This window comes from Lepidothrix coronata, unplaced genomic scaffold (assembly GCF_001604755.1).
Source record: "Lepidothrix coronata isolate B3197 unplaced genomic scaffold, Lepidothrix_coronata-1.0 Scaffold106, whole genome shotgun sequence".
Taxonomy (NCBI): Eukaryota; Metazoa; Chordata; class Aves; order Passeriformes; family Pipridae; genus Lepidothrix; species Lepidothrix coronata.
Genome location: NW_016690286.1, coordinates 473,954 through 493,286, shown reverse-complemented (window position 1 = coordinate 493,286; position 19,333 = coordinate 473,954). Strand labels below are relative to the sequence as shown.

Here is a 19,333-nt window from a genome sequence, read left to right as displayed (position 1 = left end):
GTTTCTGCTTTAAGTATATGCCCTACCTTGGAATAGAAAATATTTTCCACCTTCTCTCTTAAAAACACTGAGTTTAGGTCTGACAAGTTCTGATGCTCAGTGGTCACCATGCTAGAGGTGGCTGTATAAGTAAAGTGGTTATATAACCCTTGTAATAAAGATGGCCAGTTCCATTAAAATGAATTATAAAATTTTCTTTCAATATAATGAAATATAATAAAAAAGCAGACCAATCATCTTTAAGTAATTTTGAAAATTTTATGCAAACATGCAAATGAGCAGTACCTTTTTTACTTTTCCTTTCTTTTTTTTTAACAATGAAATGCAAATTGTAATAAGGAAAATCTTATTTGATCTGAATGGAAGACATTCCTCTTATTTCAAATTCTAAATTTTCTTTTCTTAGCTATCTTTTCTTTCTTTTCTTTTCTTTTTTTCTTTTCTTTTCTTTTCTTTTCTTTTCTTTTCTTTTCTTTTCTTTTCTTTTCTTTTTCTCCTTTCTTTTCTTTTCTTTCTTTTCTTTTTCTCCTTTCTTTTCTTCTTTTCTTTTTTCTTTTCCTTTTTCTTCTTTTCTTTTCTTTCTTTTCTTTTTCTCCTTTCTTTTCTTCTTTTCTTTTTTCTTTTCCTTTTTCTTCTTTTCTTTCTTTTTCTTTCTTTTCTTTCTTTTTTCTTGAGTACTAAATTTGATCAGATTCAATTTCCAATTATTTTTTGAAAGCACTGCATAAAAACTTATCTTCGTTAAGTGCCACTGGCAGGTCAGCATCACATAACTAATCAGAATTCAGTAGCTTCACGTCAATGTGATGCCTCAAGTTCAAAGGGGACAAAGACATCCTGTTTGGCATTTCGTTTCACTCAAGCTATTAAAACTGCACAGACCCTCTTAAGTGTTTCTTAAAGCAATCTTCTTTACTCTATCAGTAACATAAGACATTATAAAAAAAGGTCCATTTAGATAATTTTCAAATTTGTAATGTGATTTGAAAAAAAAAAACCTGAATTGGAAGCACTGAAACTCTATGTGGATAAAAACATTTCAGAACTACTACTTTTTTCCACATCCCTTAAAGATCTTCAACTTTTGTGACTGTGATGTTTTTCCTCAAAAGCCATGCTGGGAAATTCCCAGAGGTGTGCAATGGGTGTGGGAATATATGCACCCAAAAAGGGTCAAAAGAAAAAAATTACATAGTTCAGAACATATGCCCTGTCCTCATATATATTCTACAAAGCTATAGTTGATGCAGTTAACATCAATAGAAAAATAAATGTTTGTTTACGAGGTCATATAAATACCACAATTGTTTGATAACTAATTCCTTTGATGTAGCATATTTGTTAATTAAATCACAAGTTTTGAAATTACATCTTATTACTTGAAAAATGGATTGTCATTACTGTTTTTCCCAGGGCTTGATGCAGATTAAAGGAGGTTGCTTACTCAAATATTTGAGTGAATGAAAAATTAACCTGTGCATGTTGGCTTCTAAAGTTTCAACAATACTAGGTTCCACATTACCACTTTTACTTCTGTGATAACATGTTTTGAAATATTGGACATAATTACGCAACTATTTCAAAGCTGACAAAATTTCTTGAAATTCCTGGTAAATTTGTTAGCACAGTGCAGTCGTATTCAAAAACAATTTCACTGCATATCTTTTCCTGTAGCAACCATAAAAATATGCTTCTATAACTTTCAGGTGAAATAAAGAATTCCTGAGACTACAGATACTGCCTTTTTTAACAGAAATAAAATCAATACAAATAATAACAATTGGATTTGACTTGTTACTAGTCAGTACCTCTTCTCTAAAAAAAAAAAAGATATTCAGGTAATTTTTTTCCATTGTTTTGGAGAAATTTAAATTTTTAACAGAAATAAATAATAATTCTGTTTGTCTTTAACTTAAAAAGAAATATACTATACAAAAATTTTCAAAATAAGACAAATTTGTGGATATATCAATTTTTATTGACATTTATATGCATTATTTTAAATTGATAATTTCTTTTGACAGCATAAAAATACTATGCAAAACAATTTATTTTTTGCAAACCTTCAACTTTGCTTAATAAGAAGATGAAGCAGAAGAACATACACAATATACCTAAACTGCAATCACAAATAGAAACCTAAATTATATGGAAATACATGTGAGTGATCATATTTCCATAAAACTAAATCACTGAATTCATATCTGATGTTAATTTATCATATTAGGAAAATAATTTTGAAAGTCAGCACATTTAAAACCTCTTCATTGTATTGAAGGATTATTAAATGGAACAGCTTTATTTTATTTTGCTTTTGGAGAATGCTAATCCATTTTAAGCAAGCAAAAAATATTTAGAAACCAGCTAGCACTAACAAACTGCCTCTGAATGGATGCAATGCCAGAAGCCAAAAGAGAGAACTTTTTTTTTTTAATGAGAGGAATCTAAGAAAAAGGGATAAGACTTTGGATCAAAGGAAACAAATATTTAATTAATTTACCATCATAAACAGAAACCATGAAGTGATTTTTTTATTAACTACCAATATTTTGTTGTTCTGAATACTTAGCTAATTTTAGTTTCTTCTTCCAAAGAAGAACTTCCAAGATCTGTCCCTTGGTCCATTTTAGTGTATATGAATCATAATTGATGATAGGGAGAAAAGAAGGAATCTGAAGTAAATAAATTACTACTAAATTCATTTCAGATGGATTTATTTTACAGTAGAACTGCTCCTATTGCTTTCCAAATTAATTCTACAAAACTTCACTGAGTATTTCTCATGTGAATATGCTTTTGAAGAGTTTTTAGCATGTTTTTGTACCATATTAATATTTACAATGCAAAATCTGTCCTGTAAACATTACTTATTTCAGTAAATCTTAATCAGGTTGGTGGAGTGGTCTCAATAGGACTGCTCAAAGTGAGTAAAAGCTTGTGGGATAAGGACCGACATCCTTGTATTTCCAGAAATTTTATGGCAATTAGTTGGTATAAGCAAGAACAATTTCCTTAAAGACAGCCACCATCACCACTCCCCAAAACAACAAACAAAGGTAATAATTTTTTTTTTTTTTTAATGTGCCAATGTTGGCAACATGCACCATTTTATTGCAGCTTTCCTTGTATTCAGTGTTTGCATTAAACCCATTATGATCAGGAGACTGTAATGGAATCTGAGTGTTCGGTTGATAAAAAAATGGCTGCAGGGAAAAACTTAAATACGAAGGAATGGTGTCCTGGGAACTCCAAAAATAAATTTGAGTAGCAATTTTATAGCTTTCACAATATTTTTGACTTCTGAAGCAGTCTTTTTTTAACTTCTAGAAATTGCTAGTACTGACATTCTGTTTGAACAATTAATTAAGATGCAAGCATCCTTGTGTGGTGATGCACAATATGCAACTTCTTGAAACTACTACTATGAATTGATGGTTTGAGTTTAATCACATAGGTAAGCACAAAAAATTCCCTTTGCTCACAAGTAATTAACATACCTGTTATAAGACCTATTTTAATAATTTATTTTCTTTTAGGCAGTAGCACCTTGAACTTAATGTTTTAAATTTTATTTTATATGTTTGCTTGGGTTAAAAAAAAAAACAAACACAACAGCAACTAAGACAATTGCTGGGATCAAAGCTAAAAATACCAAGGAAGTCTCTTCAGATTAGAGAAGAACTGCTTGTGCTGATACCAGTCAGACCGAAAGTGTACTTGATACTGGGGTAGTGTGAAAAAGATGAGTTTGCAGACTGAAAAAACAGATGGCCCCTTATCACCCCATGGGGCTAAACACACAAAAGCAAACTTCAGAGACTCCTTACCTTTACCTTGTCTATCTCTATCAGGAGACACTGTTATATTAAGGGTTATTGCCTCTCTAGCCCTCCCTGTGATCAGCTTTTGAAGTCCATGGCCAAGAGGCCAGTGTGAGAATATCACCTCAGATAAGAGGTGTTTGCTCTGTGAAATATTCAGGACAGGAATCCATGGAGCCCATGACAGTTCAGCAGGGAACCACAAACTCCAGCTAATATCTTCTAATCCCCTGTTGGTTTGAGAACTACCCACCATAAAAAGCATAACTGTCTGTTTATTTCCACAGGCAAGAGATAATGTCTTAAAGTTACAGTCTGCCTTAACTAGTAGGGATGTGAAGCCCAAAGAAATGAACCATCCAAGCTCATAATCAAAATTGTCTGTGATCCCTTCTTCTCTGCCTAATGAGATGTAAACATTTTGGCTGCTGTCTCTTTTGAAAGATATTAATCAATCTATTGGTTAGAAATCACAAAGGATAGTCCGGTCTTCAAATTACATGCCTTCTTTTATAGCATTTTGAAGCTGTGAACAATATGTTAAAAATTTTCCCATGGCGCAACCAAGTAAATACTTGTGGCACATTTCTATTTATTACAGAGAATAGTTAAATTCTAAGACATCAATCATGCTCTTCTACTAAAGACTTTACAAATTCCCAAAGACAAGCCTAATTCCCAATGCAACGATGCTATAAAAGATCAGACACATTGTTATGGAGAACTCCACATTTGGAGATGTCTTTCAACAATTTTCTCTCAGGATCCAATCCTGTGGAAGGCACATGCAAGTTGCTGAACACTGTGTCAAGCTCCATTAGTTTCAAAACAGCCCGAAAATCTTATATTTAATTTGCTGTATTTAAATTGCAATCTGACAAGATTAATACTGCCTATGCAAAAAAATACTTTGCTCTTTCCTTTCTTCTACTAAGTGACAGTGTTTTGGTTTTAACAAGGAAAAAGATTTCATAAGTTTAACCAAAACTGAGAGAAGATGCCACCAATTTCACCTTTATTGCATCCTTCACATCAGTTTTTGTCATTAGCCAATGTCACTACTGTAGCATGAAAGAAAACATAACAGGAGGTAGGTGAAGAGATGAGGGAAGATGACCAAAAAGGGAAAATAATTCTTAATGGTTCTGTAGATCCTCTTTTTTTCCCCATTGTGATCTATCCTCTGCTCTGTTCCCAGCAATTGCCCTAAATCAAGGAACAGGCACGTGATGCATTCTGCAGATGGATCGGCACTGTATATCTGAACACAGTATACAGGTGGTTTTTCACTTGTACGAATTAGTTAACTAGCCAGCAGACAGATTTTCTCTTTGTGAGGCAGGAGTGGGAGTGGAAAATGGAAATCTCTCCTGGCTCATTTGCAGAAAGACAGACCAAGTGAAAGCAAAAAAGCAGGTCAAATCAGTGCTTATTTATTAATATTTCTAATTGCACTCACTTTCTGTTCAGGCAGACCCTTTCTGGAAGATACACCAGTTAGCGAGACAGTCATTGAAAACACTGGGCAATAACAAAATCACTGCTAAGATTTCTGAATCCTTCAGATGTGTTTTAAATATGTATTCCATTGGACATGAGTGCCCTGAAGTCTGAAGATGAGGATTTTCCTAGCTTCAGTAAATGAGGTGAATTGTTCACTATCTGTCTCCTCTTGGTTCAAATCCATAGTCCAAGCCATTGACACAAGCTTACTTGACAGTATGTGAAAGCAGATTCCTCAACCAAACCTTAGAACTTTTCTGAATTTCTCCAAGCACTAATCCCTTCTTTAAAGGAAAAAAAAAAAAAAGAACTTTCCTCCTCTATCTTCACCTTTGCCTTTGTCTTTTACTATGCTATATCCTTGAGAGGACAGTAATTTTTTACAGTGAATTCCAATCTCTGCTCAATAGACTGCTCTTCCTAACAAAATATGATTTCTGAAATTTTCTGCATTTCATATTCATAATGTAAATGTAGTGTACACAAAAATAATGTACCAGATGCTGGGGTTACTGGCAAATAATTCACCAATATCTACACTTGCAAGAGCAAATTTAAGGAGTACAAATGCAGGAGTAAATACAGCATAATCTAACTTGTGAGGCTGGGCAATCCAATGGCCATGTCCAAACTATAGGATATGATATGGCAATGACTGCTGTGGGCTAGGAGGAAGAAGAAACCAAACTCTTTTCTTTCTCCCAATAAATCCTGTGAAAATAATCATGTCTGAGTGTTGGTCACCAGTGAATTTGTCATTTCTTTTGATGCCTTTTGTATTGTACCAAGCTACCATTTAATTAGTATTCAAGAAATCACTCCAGAGAAAATCCAAATTTTCCTTTCCAGAGTGAACAACTGTAAGCAAATTCTTGATGCTGCATTTTCTTGCTGCCAGTCACTGGGTACCATGCAGTTTCAAAGAAACAAAAGGAACAAAAAGAACATTTCTGATACGAATGAGAAGACTCCCCTTTGAAAAACTGTATCAATGATATTTCTCCAAGCCACCTCCGATGCTTTTAGCTCTGAGTCAAAAACTCAAGATCTATCCTGCCAGATAACCATCTTATCACCTCAAGTACCACAAAAATAACTAAATTATGCTAAAAAAAAAATCAAATCTCTGAACTCAAAAGAATTCAGACAAGAAGCGATCTGTGGCAATTGAGGTAATTTAACAGTTTTCTGCTACCAAAAGGTATCCTACACAATCTCTTCCTTTCTCTACTGCCCTGGCACACATTGGTCCCTCCATAATCTGATTCAGCTTCATAGCCCAACAGAAATCTCTCCACTTTTTTGACTAAGTTTTCTGATGGGTTGGTGAGTTAATGCTGAATGTGTTTACAGAGAGATCTGACAGAACCAAAGCCAGTCCAAGGTAAGTAACAGACAACTCAGAAGGGGAAGCAGCGTGCAACCACCCTTTTGTGTGGCAATGAGCTGCTGAAACTACTCATAGGCCATCAGTGCCAGACTTACCAAGATCACAGCTTCTTGTGCTGATAGTTGAGTAAAAAAGACTTTCTTGCTTGTGAAGAGATTAGACATGGCATCATAACAGCTTGCAATGCTATTTTTAGGAACTTGGACTGTATTAAAACAGCTACCAAACTGGCTACCAAAGCCAAAACTATTATTCTCTTTAGTCAGCTGTCAATTTGCAAGGACTCCTTTTGCCTGCCTTCCTTTAACATATACCTATTACTTTAGCCCCGTTAGTCCCAGTTAGGATTCTTTTTTGGAGTCAAGTGTCAGGGAAGTCTTTCAGAGAGTCACAAGAAAGTGTAGTCCCTACCAAAAGACATAATCACTCCACCCTGAACAACTCACAGTCAGTCCAAGATCCTGTCCAGTAGAGAGTTACAATATTATTTGAGGGCTTCTTTAGAAAGTAAGTAGTTCCAGGAAAAAAAACAAACAACCCAACAAACATATAAATCATTTCTAGTACTTGAAATACTCAGAATAGTCACACAGAATATTTTAGAAATAGCAAAGCTGGCACATGGTTAACTTTCATTCTGAAACTTATCTGAAGTACCAGGCTTAGACCCTAAGCAGTTCTGCATTTGAATTCAGCAATATGCAGTTCTAGCATTGTCCTTTGTTCTGTGTCTAACACATATACTATACATGATACACAGTGGGAAACTGAAAAGAATTCCAACACATGGCAGGATAGTTGTGAAGACTAAAGAAAAGACTGGTCATTGAAGAGAAATGTCATTAATTGATTTTTGCATGAAGCCTCTAAGGTCTGAGTGTGCTATGGCATACCTAATTGTTAGGATGCCATATATTTAGAAGTCTCATTTAAAGCCTTCCAGTGATGGCTAATACACCATGCTAGGTCATTTATTTCAGCAGTCAGTCATCTCCTTATTAAAACTGTGCCCATTACTTCTGAATTTGCTTATTCCCAGATGCTAGATATTTTATCTCTTTATAGCATTTTATGTTACACTGAGAGATCTTGTTATCAAAATTCATTACTCCCCGTGGGAAATTGGAACTGAAATGTGAAGGGTAAAGCAGAGACCAACAGGATAGGCACCCAAGTTCAACCTGTTACTCTTATTTGTATTCTGACAAGTATCAGTTTCACCCACAAGAAGAGACTCCTTAATGGAAGACCTGTTGGCTACATGTAGAAAAAGCAGCCTTCTTTGCACATTAATTTCTACCACTTATGCTGGCATATTCTTTGGAAATAACCTGGACTCCCTGAGGAGGGGAACTGCTCATAACTTTAGCACTTTTTTCATTGGTCCCATATGAATAAAGTGTATACAGCATAATGCAGCTTTTTATAAGTTAAGGGAGTTATTTTCTCAAATAAAAACATTAAAAGCTGCAAATCAGCTTAGATAAAGTCAGTTATATTCTAGACACTGGAGCAACTTTTCATTACAAATTTGGCATAGCAGAAGACAAGTATCCAATGAGACAAAATATCATTTACCCTTTAAATGCCCACAGTGGTATCCTTTCCTACTGCTAATTGCTGATTTTATTTTGCACTCTGGTGTCAAATAGCATCTTTGGAATAGGAGAATAAAACAACAAGAAAACTCCAGTAAATCATCATAGCCCTTAACAAATAAAGTGCTTCAGGAACTTAAGTACCTCGAAAAAAATCTTCATTCAGGCTTGACATTTTCCTATTTACTTTATTCTTTTTACGGAATGGTCATCATTTAATGAACAATTATCTAGAATATTTACTCTAACAGTAAAGTGATCTCGGTGACTTTAATGCAAGCATTATTCTAAGGGCTGTTCTATAAAACAAAGTAGGATAATGTTACATGGAGATCATTCAGCAGAGCTAAATTTAAAAACAGTGCTCTTACAAGATCTAACAACTTGCAAATTTATGACCAGATCTGGCAGCTTTTCTTTGGACTCATCCACTATGTAAAATTCAAATACTGTGATAATACCATACATTTTAGCAGATGATATAAAAATTAACTGTAAAATAAAGCACAAAATGTATCATCTCTATCTTCTGATGATCTATCTAAGGATCATCAGGATAACAGGAAAAAGTAGATTCATACTGTTTAGGTACTTCCTTACTATTCTTAATATAAAATTCCTTTATTCCCTTTATTTCTTCTGCCAATATTTTTCCTATATTTTATTGCCAATACAATTTTTAGTACAAATTGCAAAGGCAGTTGGAGAAATAGATTTACTTAGGGCAAGTTATCTGAAAAGTACAGTAAGACAGGAAAGACTCAAAATTCCCTTCCAATCTTCTTTAAACGCTATCTCTTTTTTTTCCAATGGAAAAAAAAAAAGTTATTTCATTACTAAATGTGACTGGAGATAAATTAGGCAAGTGAGATATCTCCAAGCTCTGCAATCATCACTGATCTCAGCTGGCCAGATTCCACCCTGCAGCCTGAGGAGCTGAGGGTCACCTCACTGTCAGAAATCTTGACATTCACATCAGACTCATGGATTTCAAATCAGTTGCAAAAATATATATGATTATTTTTTTGCTGACACGTTTATTTACCAATCAGAAGTGGCAACTTCTCAGTAAGTAAGACTGTATGTCAATATAGAAAAAAATTAAAATTCTGGGTTAAAGCAGATTATAATTTATAATTCAAACTGTGCAGATTTAGTAGAACTTTTTTTTCTGTAATCACCTGCTATACGTTTACTCCAAGGCTGTAATTAGTTCAATCTGTTATCTTCATCCTTCCTTACTTGGGAAGGCTGATTGGTTAATACATTTTAATTTTAGTTTTTTCTCTTTGATTGTACTCTGAGGGAAAGATATAAATAATTCATTTTCAAGCATCCAGTGGCTTCCTAACTCTCTTTAACAGCAATGTTAGTAGCCAAGGGCCCATATTCTCTCCTTTGACGACAATATCTCCCTAATTTATAAGTGTAAAATTTGTATTAAGTCACAGAAATCAGAAAATTCAGTGTATTAAGTGTACACAAAGGGCTAAGGATTTATAAAGAAACAATATTTACAGGTTAAGCTTTACCTTGCATTTACTTGTTTGGTGCATAATTTCTAATTATTACAAACCAATTATATTAAAACTTTGATGAATATCTATTTTTAGTCTTTAATATGAAAGTTCTCTTTGGACCTTATTTTTTTTAATAGACTGTTCATTTTTCTGCATACCACATACAGTATGTTATGTTCCAAAATGGTATGGTGGAATGTGGAGAATTTTGTTTTGGGGAAATAATAAATTCCTCTGGCTCTGTACAAAAGGCTTTATTCATCCCTCAGGTGCGTGATCATTATCTGGGTCTATCTTGGCTTTTCCCTTAATTTAAACAAGAGCCACCTACTGTAAATCACTTTTTTTGCTTACAGACATGTGCAGCAGCAGATGGGTACCTTCTAATATTAAAAAATATATTATGATTTCAGTTTTAAAAAAAGTTATTAAGTTAATTAATTAACTCATGAACGAAAATTAACACTAATTCCAATGTCAAACAGTTTTTCTCTGCTGCAATTTCTAGTAAAGTTGTTGAAGCTGCTATGCCAGAATATTACATATGCCAAAGCATCTTACTGGAGCATCACGCATCCTTAAGGGACATGCAGAATTCCTTCTCAGCTGCTAAATACAGAGAGTTATTACAGTGATACTCAACAAAATATCTGTTTTGTACCAGTTGAAAGCTCATCTTCCCACCTTATAAGCTCATGGAATGATGCCTCTGACCAGGCACCACACATGCTAAAAAACAGTGAGTAAATCTCTTACCTCGTCATGCACAATGTTTTACTAAAAGTCATAATACACAGGAAAATTATATCAAACATACATACAGCCTGCTATATTTCTTTCCTCTCTAGTGCAACCACTGCATTGAACTGAAAAGCTGTGCTAAAACTCAATAGGTCTTACTTGCAACCACAGGGATATTCCCTTTCCAACCCACTTGTGCATTAGCACCTGTGTAAGTGTCTTTGGATAGACCCTTGCACTGCTCTCTACATTCTCCCCTTCCACAGCACATCACTATGGAGAGTCACTCCAGTTCTCCATCAATCTTTTTGTCCTTGGTATTCAGGGGAACCTGTTGAGCATTCAGTGAGAATGAAAATAAAAATACGCATCTCTTCCCTGCACCTCCTGAGGCAAACAACAACTTTAGTCTTCTAATCTGTAACAAAAGGCAGTTGTGCAGTGTTTTAAATGCCATTAGGTCTCATTAACTTCTCCAGACTTTTTCCAAGGCATTTGCCATTAGCAGCAGAGATCCATATTTGATGTTGACATGGTATTATGGTACCTCTTGAGATGCAATGAATAAAAGTAGATATACTGAAAAAAATTATTCACAGCATTGCATTAGGAAACCATTTTGTGTTGTTCCATGGAAAGCAATTGATACATAATGATGTTACAGTGCACATTACTGCACAGAGAGTTACAAGATCACCCAGCCTTGCTTAACATCCCAGGTTCAGAATCACTTTGGTCACAATACTCTGTAAGAGCTAGTGATTTTAGAGTCCTATATATGAGACATGTCAGACAGACCTGTTTTTAGAAAGTATTAAATCTCTGCCACAAACACACATTTTAGAAGACTGAAATGGACATCCAAATATTGAGACCCAACAGAGTAGTCTTTTAGAAAACCTTGGCCCTCGTAAACACTGATGTAATTCAGGATTAATGCCATGAAGCTGAAAAGATTACAATAACTAAAGAGCAATATGAGATCGGATTTATGCTTCCAAAGTCTAAAATCTTCAATATATATTTAAAGAGAAATAACTTACTCCAGCCTTTAGAAAATGGGGCCTATTGAAAGCATGAAACCTCTAAAATGTTATTTGAATGCCAGAAAAGTAATACTTTAAAGTCAAGACAAAAGTGCAAAGAGGAACAGAAAGGAGTGAGCCAGAAATGCTAACATGTTCATTTTCACCCTGTCCTGTGAGCTGGATGAACTCTGCAGCTCCATGGGCATCTCTGGGTATTAACTGATGGACAGTTCCTGCCCTCAGTGACACAGCTGTCATTTCACAAAACAGAGACATGATGTAAACTGGACTTATGATAAGGTTCCTAACTAAAAAAATACCAACTCAGAAACATGTGCCTATGATGATACCTACATTTAGCTGTGACTTTGTACCCGCCCAGAGGAGGGTCGTGGCCTTCTACAGCATCGAATCCTGCTGACACCAGGACAATCTCTGGATCGAACTCGTTGGCAGCTGGCATAATCACAGTCCTGTAGAGTGAAAAAACCCCAACACGTTAAAATCAAAAGAACTTCTATCTTCATGATATAAATTGTCACAATCACAAAAAAACCACAGCACAACATATTTTACTTAATTAAACCAATCTCCATGGTAGCTGTTCAAAACGAAGTCCAAGGCTTCAATTAATTTTTTTCTATAGTTACTATTTTTTTCTAAGACTGAGGAAAAAAAATGCAGGTACATGTGAAAGCCTCTAATATTACTTACACATCTGTGTCTGTTTTATCCTGCTGCCTATAAAAAGCTGCCTCTTCCAAGGAAGTGACTAATGGCTTACAGAGAGCTCTCAAAGCCTGAGTGGAAACCCGGACTGCTCCAGTTAGTGCGAACTTGGTGTAAATTTGAACTATAAATTTCTTTTGGGAAAATGTTTGCTTTCCAAACTTTTTTTTTTACTTCTTAACATTTTTAAATGTTTGTCGAGGTGGGGGGTGACTCTAGCAAAGGAAAAACATGAAATTCCCTTAATCAAATCCAGACTATGTTGTCAAGCCTTTCCAAGGTCAAGCATAACAGGAATGTGACAACCACAAACTAGTGACAGCAACCCCTGCTGGTGTCAGGAAGATAATTCAGCTCCTCACAGTCACAAAGATTCCACTTTTTTTAACCCCTTCCTTGACAAAATTATGTGGGGATATTTTATCGCTTTGGTTTTGCCCTTCTCCAATCTCAAAGCATGAAAGATGTATTGAAGGAGAAGATAAACCCTTGCATTCTGCACTTGCACATGCCTTCTTTCAGGCTGACTCCAAAGGGAAGGTGTAAGGACAGCTTTTACACTAGTTTGACAAACACTGAGCCTGTAGTGGCTGGGCTAAGTCGAGGGATATCACTAACATTAAAAGGCAAATACAGGAATGAATGTTCTATTACAAATAAATTAACTCAAGGAAATCCCAGTTGGTCTACACCAGACAGAATATGAAGATTAATTTTATGCATGTGTAATGCCATTTGTTTGAGTTCAATGTTTAATAATTTACTTTATAATCAAGTTGGGCCAAAGAGAACATATTTTTGTTGAAAGGTTTAGGTTTTTTGTGGCAAAAAAAATAAAAATCACATTAAATATATTTTAACAATTCTCTGGGTTTTTCTTTAGTTTAGTTTTTGATCTGTGTTTTATAAACTTTATTTATTATTAGGTAATTTTATTATTAGGAAAATGCTCCCTTTACTTGTTAGTCAAAAAAAAGAAAATTCAGGCTAAGCAAAAAGTCTTTGTCAGGGCATACAGCATTTCACTGAATATAGTTTTACATTAGGAAAAAAGAACGGAGGCAGTTTCAATTTTTTTGGTGATATTGCTGAAATTGCACCACAAATATCTGCAGGCATAGTGATATAATTTTTTAATATTACTTTTTTTAAAATATGTCATTAATAGGCCTCTGCTGAAATATGGATTCCAATACTGAGCACTGGACTTCAAGAAGGACCTAGACCAACTGGAGAGATCAAAAGGAAAGAAAAAAATTCAAAAAAACATAATCTAAGTGGATAAATAATAGAATCATAATTATTTGATTTGCATAAAATGAGAATAAACGAGTCGACAAACTGTAAGTGGTTGTTGCAAGAGGAAATAAATAACCTGTACTGTAGCCACACTGTGGATAAGACCTGAAGCAGTTGCAGCAGAAAAGCTGTAATTCAGACACTGGAAGAAGCTTTTAATAGTAAGTATAGTTAATAATGTAAATAATATGTTTAAGAAAATTTCTTTTATTTTTTTATAAAAGGTAAAACAAATATCCTTCAAGCTTGCTACAGTTCAAGCTGACATGGCCTTGAGGCAGGAGGTCAATTACTTCTCCTCTAGATTTTTTTCCTCTTTTTGCATGATGTATAACTATATAACACATGAAGTACACATACAAATACTTGCATTAGGCACTACAGTGACTGAACAGCTTTGCAGGATAATCTCCACAAAGTTAGGGAACAATATCAGGAATAAAGATCTCCTACGCAACCACAGTTTATCTTATGTACATACCTTCTGATACTCTAATTACATGTTCATTGTCTGAAGCAACACATACTTTCCAAACTTCCCCACGTCTGCAACACATGTGGCATGGATCCTGATTACTGATGAGGACTGTGGCTGATACGTAATCTTCATCTGTCCCCATAGCACCATATATCTTATACACTGAAAGAAGGAGGGATTCTATGAAGAACCCTCCCTATCTGCAGCCACTTGAGCTTTTGCCCTCCTCCTCTCCATTCACATTTCCTTAAATTTAAGTAAGGCTCTGTTTTTTATTTCTTCATGTCAAACAAAGTGGCAGCACCACAGAGTACAGCATAGACTCTGTTCAGGAGTCAGAGGATGGAGTGTGTTCAGTGCAGACAGAAGTTGTGGAAACTCAAGTTGCTGAGCAGTAACAAACCTAACCAGGCTAAAACACAAAGACATTTTTGAGAGTCCTATAATTTGGAACATTGGGAAAATCTACCACACTTCTACCACATTTCAAGACCTTGCTCAAATGCATAAAGATGTCAGCACATTTTTTAATAACTTGGGCAAAACAATGCATTTGACCCTTAATCTCATTCATAGAAGCAACAAAAATTGTTTAGACACAGTCTATTCAAAATTTTTGTGAAATAAATATGTCTGACATTAAAACTGCCAGCCATACTGAGTAACATTAGGAAAAATATTAAATACTGAAAGCAAGGTCTTTCAACACAAAGCACCAGGAACAACTATTAACACATCTTTAAGAGTACTGAACAGGAAACAGTAGCAGATTCATAAATCTCTACAGAAATGATATATAGGAATCTCAGCTAAAGAAAGGAGAAGGCTATAAGGCTAATAACTGGAGGTAGCATTTAGAATTCACTGTTCTTTTGCTGCTTTCAGTACTACCTGAATTCACATGACCAAAGTAACAGCTAAGAGGATTTTTCTGAAAGAAATCTTTTTTTCTTTCAAAAATGTACACAGTGTCTGTTACATTTCACCAGAAGTATGGCATCCTCCTTTTGCTATAATATTGTCTCACAAACTAAGTCAGAACTTTGCTGCTGCTACTCTGCATATAATGTCCTAGAAGAGATAAACTATATGCTCTCTGTTCTTCATTTATTTTTCATCCTCCACAATATTGAGGGAATTAGAATATCAGACCTCATCCATCTTACTGTTCTTAATTTAATACTGAAGGGAAACTCTAAGAACTTTTCTTTTGGAAAGATATTAAGGAAAACATAATCTGTTTACTAGGATAGCAAGCTTGATTCTTCTCTTAAACATCTCAGGGAGTCCATGGTCCTTGTTACAGCAGCCAAGACTACTACTTGGTCTTTCAAAAGGATAACAGCCACAAGTGTATCAATTGCAGAGAAGACCATATAGACCTTTGGTTCCTAAATCTTTAATCTGGTCTTCTACATCAACATACAGACATTTAGGTTCCTCTTTTGAATAAATGCTAAGAGATCTCTGCTCAGAAAAGAGCAGCTCAATGTCTGGAAAACATCACAGCATTTCAGTTTGGCATTAACGTAGGTAGGGTATTTCCAACTTTTGCCTTGCCTTGGCAGTAATTCCTTTGTGGCACAAAACAGACAAAAACTGACAGATACTTTCCTGTCTTATGAAGTTCTATAAGGAATGACATATACACACAGTTTTAAATATAGGCTTAATTTCACCAGGACATAAATAAAACCTTTTGTCATTGGCCACCTCTCAGGTTTTAGCACCTTCATTATTCCTGAATATCTGTCTTTAGAAAAATCACAGAATCATAGAACCTTAGAATAGTTTGGGTTGGAAGGGACCTTTAAAGATCACCCCGTCCATCCTCCCTGCTGTAGGTAGGGATAAAAAAATGTTTTGAGACCAGCTGTTGTAAAGAAAGCCTACACAAAGCAACATGACGATCACTTCTCCCTCATAAACAGTCTTCTCCCACCTCAGCACAGTTGGATAAGCAGGGACAGCTCCTGATCCTTCACTATCACTTGGGAGCAGAGAATCATTAGACCCTGTATCTTGCACCTTTTCTATCCCATCTACACTCTGGAGGGCACAGGAAGGTGTAAGAAAGAGACATCATCCACCAACTACCTCCAAAGGAGCTCCAACAAACATGGCACTTTCCTTCTCAGTTGCCTAAGAATGCAACACTCTGAATCCAGAGAAAATAGGCTTTTTTTTTTTTTTTAAATCATATAACTAGCATTGGTCACACACTAATACATATTTATGTTAAACTTCCCAGATTCCGCAGACCAACCCTATGCTCAGAAGTCAGGCTGCAGCTGCCAGGACTTGTTAGGGTGCTAAGGGTCAAAACTATACTCACCAGAAATCCTTTGCAAAGTGCACTGGCAGCCTGCACTCAGACCCAGATAGGAACAGTTATTATCTTACACACAGCAGGAGTAAGAAATATGATTTGGCTTCTGGCCATAGCTCACCAGACAGGTACAGACTGGGGACTGGAAGCCCATCACTTCCTGTTGGAAGCCAGTCAGGCTGCAGAGATTATCAGGAAACCAACGTTAATACTAGAATACTTCTCTGACAAAATGAGCAGCTTTTGTCAGAAGAGAAATTAATTTTATTCATCCACTATGAATCACACTCTCCTCCACTCTCTTCTCCAAAGAAAATAAAACACCTAAAAGAGATATTTATTTTCTGTGATCCTGAATCATATAGAAGCATAAATATTTGGTAAAGCATATTCACTTAATGATGACAGCAGAGTTACAGGGGTATCTTGCCTGGCTGACTCTTTCTTTCTTTTCTAAATCATTTTCATTAATAAACATGTCAAAACTTGAAAGCTTGAGCAGCTGCATCACAGAAATTATTTATCCATGGTAAACCTTGCAGTTACAATGAAACTGTGTCCTCCAGCCCAACTTAGCATAGATTCTTCTTTCAGTCTGAAGGTACTGGGAACAGAGAATGTGTCTGGGAAGCTGAAAAGATTTCTTTTTGTCCCACTAAGGAGATTTCCCCAAAGAATTAATATGTTCCATTTGGGTATGCTGCTGTCTGCAGAGAAGCCAAAAGGGATGGCTTCCAGTTGGGTGTAGTTCTAGAGAAAACATCAGGCATGCGATCCTCCCCTTCTCACCAATCTGAACATCAGATGCAAGACATTAAAGAGATTCTACCAAGGGACTTCTTTTTATTCTTCCATTCTATTTTTGTACATCTAAAGCACATGGTTAGGATGCTCCCAAACATTTGTTCTCCCAGAAGAGATTGCAGAGAAGTACCCAACCCAGAAATGACTCTCCAAGTACCATTACACAGAGCTGGAAATCTCCAAAGAAAGTTAAACATATTATGTTTATATATGTTAAACATATTATGTTAACATATTATATTAAACAAATAACTACAATTCTTTTGCTGTGTTGGTAATTTAAAAAGGAAATGAGCAGGAATACCAATCCAGGACAATAATTTATGTAACTGAGAAAAATAATCCACGCTGTTCTAAAACTGCAGATTAGAATGTCTTAGTAACATAAATTATTTGCTCTTTCCCTAAAATCCTCCATTGTTTTCATCTAGTGATCTCAAAGTACTTTCAGAACATCAAAAAATGGAAAGGTTCATATCTTCAGCTGGTATAAACCAGTATAACTGTTTCTGATTGCATAGTCCTCTAAAGCAGGCATTTCTTGTACCCACTTCACAGATGAGTCAGCTAAATCTAAAAGCTGGTAAAAGACTTGAATAAATTACTTAGTTGTCCCTTGAAAAACCTCGAAAGAAAATGCAGAAGACTCTAAGTCCGTTACTTCAACTAGTAGAAAAAACAACCCTAAAAGCACTGTTATTTGTTGTTACAAAAAAATTGCATTTTGCAAGAAATACAAATACAATGTGCTAGTGCTATTAGAGTGGGGGTTTAGCCGCTGAATGGAGACACAGTCTGTTATTTGATAGAATGTAGGTCTGCCTACAGTCTCTCAGTTTCACGTCCGGCAAATAAAATATTGTTCCAAACAATGACTATGTTGTCCTATCTTAAAATCACACAAGTTAAAGAAAACTGTTGAATGCACCCTGATATGAACAGATCAGAAAGTATTTAAAAGATGGTTCCTATAGGTATGTGTAACTTATGGTATCTATTATTTTTATGTGTTGTTTGCATTTATGTTTTAATGTAACACAATATCAAATAATGTCTATTCCGATAGAAAGCTACATAGCATTTCTGTGCAACTCTCAGATAATATTTTTTCTGCACTAATTGAGTTTATAATAGTGTGTCTCACTAGAATTTTTGTATACTTTCATCACATGTCTTTATGCCAGTTCTACTGTCGACCCAAGTTCATCAAGGCCAAACTTGAGAACTTTCCCCTAAAACTCCTTGCTGGTTGTCATATGACCATCAGCTTTGTCCTGGACTTACTCTCTAAGGCATATCTAAATTCTGGCAATTTTGTCTGCATTACTTTCTAAGTTATATATGTTACATAAGTTCTGTCTTTTCAGACTTTATTTTCATATATTTCCTTTTATCCTTATAGGTTTTCTTTTTATATCTTTTGAAAAATTTTATTTCTCCTTTATTTTTAATAAGCACAGCCAATATTCCTGCCCTTTTATTTTATAGTTACCTTATTTGCTTTCTGGAGATCCAAAATATCTCCTTTTTTTTTTTTTTTATTTTTTCAAGGGGCAAAAGGTACCACATCAATACAAAATCCTCACTACTGTAAATCATGGTCATTTCACTGGGCTTTGCACATGGTATTAAATTTAAGCACATGCCAAAGTGTTTAAATGTCTTCCATGGATGCACCCAAGTTAGTAATTTAAAGTGTTAAATTTGTAGGAATATCTAAGTGCCACTGAATGAAAAGTTTTAGAAGCACCAACAGCTTGCTTTCTTTCTTTTCTTGTTTTTTTTTTAGTGTTTTTTGTTTGGGTTTTTTTTGGCTTTTGAAGACATTTTCATAGCCTAAGGCTATTATTTGTGGGTTCCTTTTTAAATGACTAATTAGTTTGGCAGCCTGTATGTAAGTTTCCTGAATTCTATTACAGCTGAAACTGCAAGATTGTAAGCACTCAAAAAGCATATGAAATACTGACTACAATATCTGCTCATCCTTCTATTTTTATTACTTAGAAAGGTGGTTTCAATGTAATTATAAGGATTCTGCTACATTTGATCTATGATATGCCTCAGTCAGAGTCTCTGAAGTAGTATAAAAAGAA

General features: G+C 35.1%; 1 protein-coding gene across 13 annotated transcripts in view; it reads right to left on the bottom strand.

The window, feature by feature from the left end:
- HDAC9 (histone deacetylase 9) overlaps positions 1-19,333 on the bottom strand; it is a 392,579-nt gene that overhangs the window by 46,107 nt on the left and 327,139 nt on the right. For 12 of the 13 annotated variants that reach the window (XM_017823859.1, XM_017823867.1, XM_017823868.1 and 9 more), the window contains one exon: positions 11,956-12,074. In XM_017823859.1, coding sequence (XP_017679348.1) covers positions 11,956-12,074 — 119 coding nt within the window. Of the gene's footprint in view, positions 1-11,955; positions 12,075-19,333 lie in introns of those variants that run through there. The other variant, XR_001876264.1, reaches the window with a different exon arrangement.